The sequence below is a fragment of the Aptenodytes patagonicus genome, chromosome 20, assembly GCF_965638725.1.
Source record: "Aptenodytes patagonicus chromosome 20, bAptPat1.pri.cur, whole genome shotgun sequence".
Lineage (NCBI taxonomy): Eukaryota > Metazoa > Chordata > Aves > Sphenisciformes > Spheniscidae > Aptenodytes > Aptenodytes patagonicus.
This window is the reverse complement of record NC_134968.1, coordinates 4,205,433-4,213,087: the sequence shown is the minus strand read 5'-3', so window position 1 is coordinate 4,213,087 and position 7,655 is coordinate 4,205,433. Positions and strand designations below refer to the sequence as shown.

Sequence of the window (7,655 nt, the reverse complement as noted above, 5' to 3'; positions counted from 1 at the left end):
GGATCCTCCCTCCCCCCTAATCTGTCTGTCTCATCTTGTTTAACTCTTTCATTGTCCTCAGCCAAGACTGCCAGGGCAGGGAGAAGGAGGTGGGTATCGTTTGGGACTTGGTCTGGGTTTTTCCCCACCGCAGGCAGGACTGTATGAGCAGGGTTGCTGGGTTTTCTGAGGTGGGTCAAGCCACCTGTTTATTTCTCCAATTGTAAAATCAGTGATTACAGAGGTAGAGGATTTCTTTTTGCAGGCATGCTGCTCAGCAGGGGGAAATGCTCTCACACCTGCCTTTCTCTGTTGTTTCCCCGCTCCCTGTCTAGAAATAAGAAATTCTAGCTGGAACAGAGTCACGGCAAGTGGCGACCAGCCCAGAGACAGAGAGCTGTTCCTGAAGGAGGATTGTGAAGGTCCAGTGCAGGTTGCTCTTGGTGGGGGTCAAGAAGCAGTTTCCCATTACTAGGATAACTTGACTGACCATGTACTGCCTAAAATCATGATTGTTTTCAGAGAAGGGATGCAGACTAGATGGTGCTCAGACCACTGTGGCCAGTCCCACAGGATTGCATTGGTATCTTGTATTCCACTGCTAGGAGATTTTAAATGAGACTCAATGGCTGGTCCTCACTCTGCCACTGATGTAATGATCCACCTAAGCATGTCCCTTCTTTCCCTCTCTGTTGTACTTTATAGCCAGCAGCGTCTCTCAGTCGTACTTGTACCGCTCCTGGCACCCCAGTGATGTTCTGGAAGCTAACATGCTACAAGTAACAATTAAAAAAATTAAATCAAAATAACATTAAACCAGCCTCATTCAAAAAAAACCTGCTTAAGTTTTCTTGGGAGCCAGTACCCACTTGCGAGCTTAAGCTAAATGAGTAGGCGTGAGATGAAAAAACACAGCTATTTGTGGGGAAAGGCAGCAGAAAGAGCCGTTATGGTCTGCTTTCCTTACGCAAGCCCTGGAGTAACCACCTCCTCCTCTGGCTGCAGGACTCATGCCTCTGGGGCAGGGCAGCTGGGTTTTCAGGGCCTGAGATGGCAGCTCTTTCCCTGAGATCTGGGGAGCATCATGATGCCCTCAGCACCCTCCCTTCCACCAGGCATGACCTGCACTGGCATCTGCTCTGTGTGAACAGGATGGGGAAGGAATCGGGGTAGTTAAAACAGCAACCATGACTTCACCTCAAGGGGGTCTTTAGACCCCAAATCTCTAACCCAAGGGGCTCCCTCACCATGCCAGCCCTCCGTTGCCTTCCTTCTGGTCTCCCCTTGCCGTCTCAGTGCTGGCATCAATCCTCCAGAGATCTTCTTTTCCCCAAATAATTCCTCCTCTCAGCCTTTTATTGGGAATCTAACAAGATGGGGACTTGTGTGCAAGTGTCTTAAACCCACTGCAAGCAAGACAGAAACCCAGTAACCCCATGGGGACACATGCCATGTAGTATGGCATATGTGGATGGTGCCCACCAACTGCTTCACTCTGCAGACCCTCTTCTGTTGGTCCACATGACCTGGTAATGTAGACATAGCCCTCATGGTCAGGAAAGAGACACAGCACAACTAGAGGATGAATAAGCCAATGTAAAGTTCAGCTCTTGCCCAAAGGGGCCATGTGGAAAGTCTTCCCTCTCCTAATTGACTCCTGAGCAAGCTCCATCTGTCTCAGCAGGTGCCCAGCTCTCCTTTCTGGGGCATTACATTGCTCCTCCACCTCATGTATACATGACCCTACTGTGATTGACTTTTCTCCTTTCCTCTGGAAGACTCCACAGCACAAAAGGCACGAAGACCCTCACGCTCCACTCCTGGATGTGGCCTCTAAGGACACTTGGTGAGGTGGTGGCTATGTGGGATTGCAGAGCCATGTTTCCTCACTCAGCAGCAGGACCCCTCAACACACACACCAGCTCTCACAGCCCCTGGCAGAGCAAGGCAGGTAGGGACAGCTGAGATAATTTAACCAGCTTCTTCACTCAGGGCATTGCTGCAGGTCAGTTAAGATGATTTTGATACTTTCTTTGGATTAGCAGCTTTTCCTGTGCCTTGCTTGCATTGCTAACACCGGAAGGTTTCTTCTGTCATCTCTGAATTCTCCCTTGTGCTGGGGCCGTGGCTGGTGGATGGATTAGCAAGAGGGACCAAATGCCAGCTTAAAGCAGAAGCTGGATGGGAGTTTAGTGAGTACATCTGGGCTGTCCTCTGATAGCACAGTGACCTGAAGATGCGGTTACACATTTAAGTTATACATGGAGGCACACTCCTAAGTGTTTGCAGAGCTGGGTCATCGTATGCATTGGGGTTATTTGCATCTCACCCTGATGTCGTGACCAGGCTGTGCTCCCACAGTGGGAGCGGTTTGCACTCATATGCAAAGAGATCAATGGCCATAACACCCCCTTCAGCAGCAGGGACCAAAATCCTCTTCCACGCTGCTGTGTGAAGCCACTTTTGTATCTGCCAGCAGGGCAGCAAACCCTCCGTGCTGAGAAGGCTGCTCAGGTATGCAGACCTACAAGCTGCTCACAAAAAACAGAGCCCTGCCTGTTCAGCCATTTCACTGGCACCAACGGGACATTTCAGAGCTTTAAATCCCAAATTCTGGTCCTGCTGCCACGTTGTCTTTGTGCTCTTAAGGCATTACAGACAACAGGTTAGTGGGAGCAACCAGTGCCAGTGCTGCACTAGTCCTGCTCTGCATCGGGTTTAGTCCACCAATACCCTGTGGGAACCCTGAAGAAGGTGCTCAGCAAATACTGATTAATTACAAAACATACTCTAATCTTGTTCCTCCTGGGAAAGGCAGAGAGCTGTTCTTCTGGATTTACATCCAAGTAGATCAGATCATCAGCTCCTCCAGTATCCAGGATTGCTTTCCCACTACAGAAGTGGACCCAGCAGGAATATTGTTGGCGCAACAAAACTCAAATTATTTCCATCTCACACCCACAGACAGAGCTGTAATTCCATCACAGAACAAAGGTCAGGAGTCCTCCTCCTCTCACATAATTTAGTTTTGACAGCTCATCAGGATCAGAGGAGCTGGAGATTTTAACTCGGAGGCTGAAATCTTGCTTTGCAAGTGCATCTTCATGAATCTCTGCTTCAGTACTGTGCAGGTATTTAACACAAGCTGAAATACATAGTTCCTGACGAATTTATTTGCTAGTGGTAACTGATACTTGCCTGTGAAAAATGTGTGGTAGTTTCTGCTTTAAAGAAATACCTCTAATTAGAGTTCAATTGGAAGGTGAGATGATTATATCTGGAACTAGGATTGAAATACCTGAACTCCGCACAGAGAAAGAAAATGAAGACAACACAAAATTCTTTTGAAACAGGTTCTTTTTTTCCTGAATGTTCACCAGTTTTCAAAAAACTACAAAAACCTCAAGGACTGTAACAATATAGCACTTGATAAAAGGCTGTTGTGTACAAAAACAAGCATGCTTTTGTTTTGGGGTTGGAGTGGGGTTTTGTATTTATCTGGGTTCTTTTCTTCTTTCAGCATAGTGTGAAAGAAGAAAGTACCAGTTTATTTAACAGGATAGCTCAGAAAAATAAGGAAGAACATGCTTTCCCCATTACAAAACTACCAGAAGATGCATGCTTGAGGTCCGGAATACAAACAGACTGACACATTTGTAGCATGCAGATTTTGTTGTACGACCCACACGGCACTTCCCTTCCCCTGCCCCGTGGTCAAAGATGTGGTCCGTGCCATGCATTTTGCTTTCCCTTTAGTTTGTTTTTTTGTTTTCTTTTTGTAGTGAGTTATTTGCCTTTTTTTTTTTAGCCCCAAATCCCAGGTAGCGGTATCCAAGGTAACAGCAGAAAAGAGTCCAGATCTGCACATTATCACTGTTTCTGCAAGTTTCATGCAAAACTTAAGCCATTTCTGCATGCAACATGATGCTGGTCATTTATTGTGCTTCATAAAACTCTGGGGAGATTTCCCCATTCGCCACGACAGAGTTTGTTGACTGGGAAGCGCAGGTTTGCTTTCCCATGGACACAGACATATTAAAAGACCCCTGCCCCCCTTTCCACTCCCCCCCCAGCTGCCCCAAACACATGGGAACGTGCATCTCAGCACCAGGTCCAGACAGTTCACTTGCCTACAAAAGCCCGGTGGCTTCAGTAAAGTCCCATGATTGCAGCTCCCACATCCTTGGAAGGTCTTCGGTCCTTCACCAGAAAGTTAATCATGCTCTCTGACTTAATGAGCAAGTTGCAGCCCAAAAAGAAGATGCCGAACATCACAGTCAAGGAGAGGACGCAGAGGACAGCAATCTGCACCACCCGCGTGATGTAAAGGCTCCTCTCGTCGGGCGCCAGGACCGAGGAGCCACCGTCAGTCGCCAGCACCGAGCCGGTCCCGTTGCAGCAGGCCATGAGCATCCCCAAGCCCTGGGTCCTGTTGGGGTCAGCTCCCTGCTCTAGGAGAGTCTGGTTGAAAAAGGATCCATTCATGGTCTGTGCGTGATCCCAAATCTCCAGGGAAGGCAAGAGGAAAGCTTGCTGTCCCCCTGCCCACCCCTCACATGCCAGGGCTCAGCGCCGCGGGCCGGTGGGCTCTGAGCCACCTCCTGCCTTTCTGCTTCCCACAACACCTTGGATGGAGGGGAAACTTCCTCGAGGCTGCGAGCAGGTGGGAAGCCAATTTGTGCAGCCGAGGGATGGCTCGCTCCCGGATCCTTGGCACAAGCAGTGTTAGCACAAGCCCCCAGACAAGCAAAAAGAGAGAGAGAGAAAAGGCGAAGGGGGTGCAGGGGAGAGGAAGACAGCTGAAGATCGCCCCATGCCTCCCGCCCTCGCCACTGCCCCGAAGCTGCCACCCCGAAGCACAAGGCAGCGGAGCGGCGCAGCCTGTTCCCCCGGGGGCTCTACCGCAGGAGGGAGAGCTGATTCCTGCCGGCTGGGAGCTCCACAAATGCAAGTTCCAAGCTAAAGTCTTCACCGTGTTCAAAGAAAAAACAGCAACTCCACCCCCTTCCAGCCTCCCCCCAGGACCGCCTTCCTCCCCCTCCACGCTCACCCAGGCTGCCCACCCCTTCCCCACGCGTGTGCACCCCCCCTCTGCCCTGCCAGGGGTGCCCACACCCACCCTTGTGCCACCCCCAGGCGGGGGCTGACCCCTAAGGCCCTGCGGAGCGGCACCTAACTCATCCTTCCTCCCAGCCCCCCCACCTGCTCCCGAAACCAGCCTGCAAGGTCGGTGTTCATCCTGGACCGCTAGCAGGTCCCTGTCCCCCCCCCACGCAGGCCCCCATCAGCCTCAGGTCAGTGCCGCTCTCGCCGATCCCCAGTTGCTGCTCTGTGCCACCCACTCCTTCTTAGAGCAGTGCTGGCCCAATCCAGCCTGGTCCACCCCCAGCTCTGCTCAGTGATGCCTGTCCTGTGCTTCCAGATGAGAACTGGATCCATCCCCTTCTCTGCATCCTTGTCTTCCTCGGGCTGGGGGTTTCCTCCCCGGGCACCTTTGTCTCCCTCTTCTCCCCCTCCTGCTTCTTTAGCCCCTTCGAAGGGGAGCACTGCGATGCTGCACCCTGATCTCTGCCCAATATCCCTTTCCTGCCCTGTCCCCAGCTCTGGGTCCTACAGCAGCATCACTGCTGCACCCAGGGCTGGAGCATCGCAAACCCTCTCCCTTGGGCCCCTCAGCCCCACCGAGGGAATCCCAGGGGAAGTTTCATCATCGCTCCCCTCTCCTTGTCTGTGTAAGCTCCCAAAGTGAAAGCACAAGTCGGGGTGTCCAGCCGTGTCTGGCTTAGTCCCAACCCTGCCCGTCCCAGGGCTGTGCCTGTGGAACTGCCATGTCCCGGCTTTCCCGGCTTTGCCCATTGGTATTTGCCTGGAAACATGTCTGGATGGCATAGAAAGATCACTCTCGAGCCACAATGTGGGGACCTTGTCCTGATTTATCTGTGTATATCTTGGCTCCCTTTCTTTGCCCAGCCCTCAAAGGGGATTTAATAAACCTAAATGAGAATTGATACATTGCCACTAAAGGCAGGAGCGTGCGGCTGGCTGGCTGAGGATGGCGGGTGGCTGGTGGAGAGAGTGTCAACTGATTTTCCTTTTAGGTGGCTGGGACCTGTGTCCCTGTTCTGCTGCTGTGACTTTAGGGGCTCAAAAGCTGTTTGGGTTGGGTTTTACTTGCTGCTTTTTCCTCCTTGTTTTGCACGTGGCGTTTCTCTCCCTGAGGGGCTGCCCGGTCTGTGAGGGCAGTTTGCAGCAGAAGCACTTGCGGGAGGGAGGTGGAAAGCCCTGATCGAACAAGAGCATCTGCTCCTGCTTAACCTGAGGGCCAGGAAAAATCCCCACGGGAAACCAGAGCATCCCCAGTGCCCCAGCCCGGGTGGGAGCTCCTCTCCCCGGCTCGCTCCCAGACTGAAGGAGTTTCTGCTCCCTCTGGTGGCTCCAGCTCCAGCCTCTCCTCTCCCCGCACGCCCGAGCACGGATTCAGGCTGCTGCACCCACCGCTCCTGGGTCACAGCTTGCTGTGATGGGGCAGCCGGGGCCCTGGGGCCGCTCAGCTCTCAAACACCCCTGCCTGCTTCTTGCCTTAATCCAAACAGGGACTTCAACACCCAGAGCATCCCATTAGCTATTACACAGTGCCCAGAGTTAACATCACGGCGATGTTTTCAGGACAAGCAGCACCTTCTTGCAGTCAGCAGGGAAATTCAGTCCAAATGTGCTGAATTAAGTTCATGCCATCCTTGTCCTCAAGCAGGACGAGAGCTCAGGCAGGTGCAGGCTGGTCAAATACTTCATTTTGTGACTTTTCCTTCTTCTTCAAAGTTTTTGCACCATGCTGGAAGCAAGGGCTGGAGTATCCCAGTTTATTCTGGGCAGGGAGTTTCAGGACACACAGCGCTGTGTGTCCCTTTGGAGCCTGCAGCAGTTGCTAGTTCGAGCAACCAGCTGCTTGGCAGGATGAGTCCCCCAGCGAAGAGGGCCTGCAAGATCGATGGCAGGTCGGATCTGTGGGGCGTGCAGAGCCAAGCAGGGCTTCCACAGTTCTCTCTATAGAAACGTAGACAAATTCATCGTGCCTTCCACGAAGCATCAGATGTGCTCACAGGGTGGTACAGGGACAGGCTGCCGCGTGGCCAGAAAACCCTGCACAACAGGGAAGGGCCACACAGACGGCATTTCCAGGCAGGGAGAGAAGGACCCGTGAAGGAAAAGCAGGAATTTGGATGCCCTAGAACTGGCTAATGGGGTCTGCGGTAAGAGACAGCTCTGGGATCTGGAGCAGGGTGAGACCTAGAGGCCCCAGGAAGCAGGTTTGGGGTTTGTATTGATGTCCCAGCCAAGGTGCAGCCCTTTTGGACACTGCGTGAGGGTCAATGGGCTTCTTCTAGTCCCTTTTACCAAATCCTCATTAACGAGTCGTGGGGAGGGAGTTGGATCCCGGGAAGAAAATGATCCCCCGCTGAGCGAAGCCCACGCAGCCGCGGGAGGGCAGCAGCACCCCGCAGGGAAGGTGGGGCTGAGTGGGGAAGCAAAGAGGCATCAAAACTTTTAAAGCCAAGAAAAGTCCCCGGCTCCCAAGGCTGAGCCCCCATCTCCATCTCACCCTGGCAAACACCATCATCTCTCGTTGAGAGCCGTACGGCTCTGGGGCAGATGCCGTTATCCCCATCTCTCCCGGC

The 7,655-nt window shown here is 52.6% G+C and overlaps 1 protein-coding gene across 1 annotated transcript; it reads right to left on the bottom strand.

The window, feature by feature from the left end:
* Nucleotides 1–4,128: 4,128 nt before the first annotated feature.
* Nucleotides 4,129–4,464, bottom strand: RPRML (reprimo like). The gene has a single exon (XM_076356479.1). It carries the CDS (start codon nt 4,462–4,464, stop codon nt 4,129–4,131), a length of 336 nt encoding a protein of 111 aa, XP_076212594.1.
* Nucleotides 4,465–7,655: the final 3,191 nt, after the last annotated feature.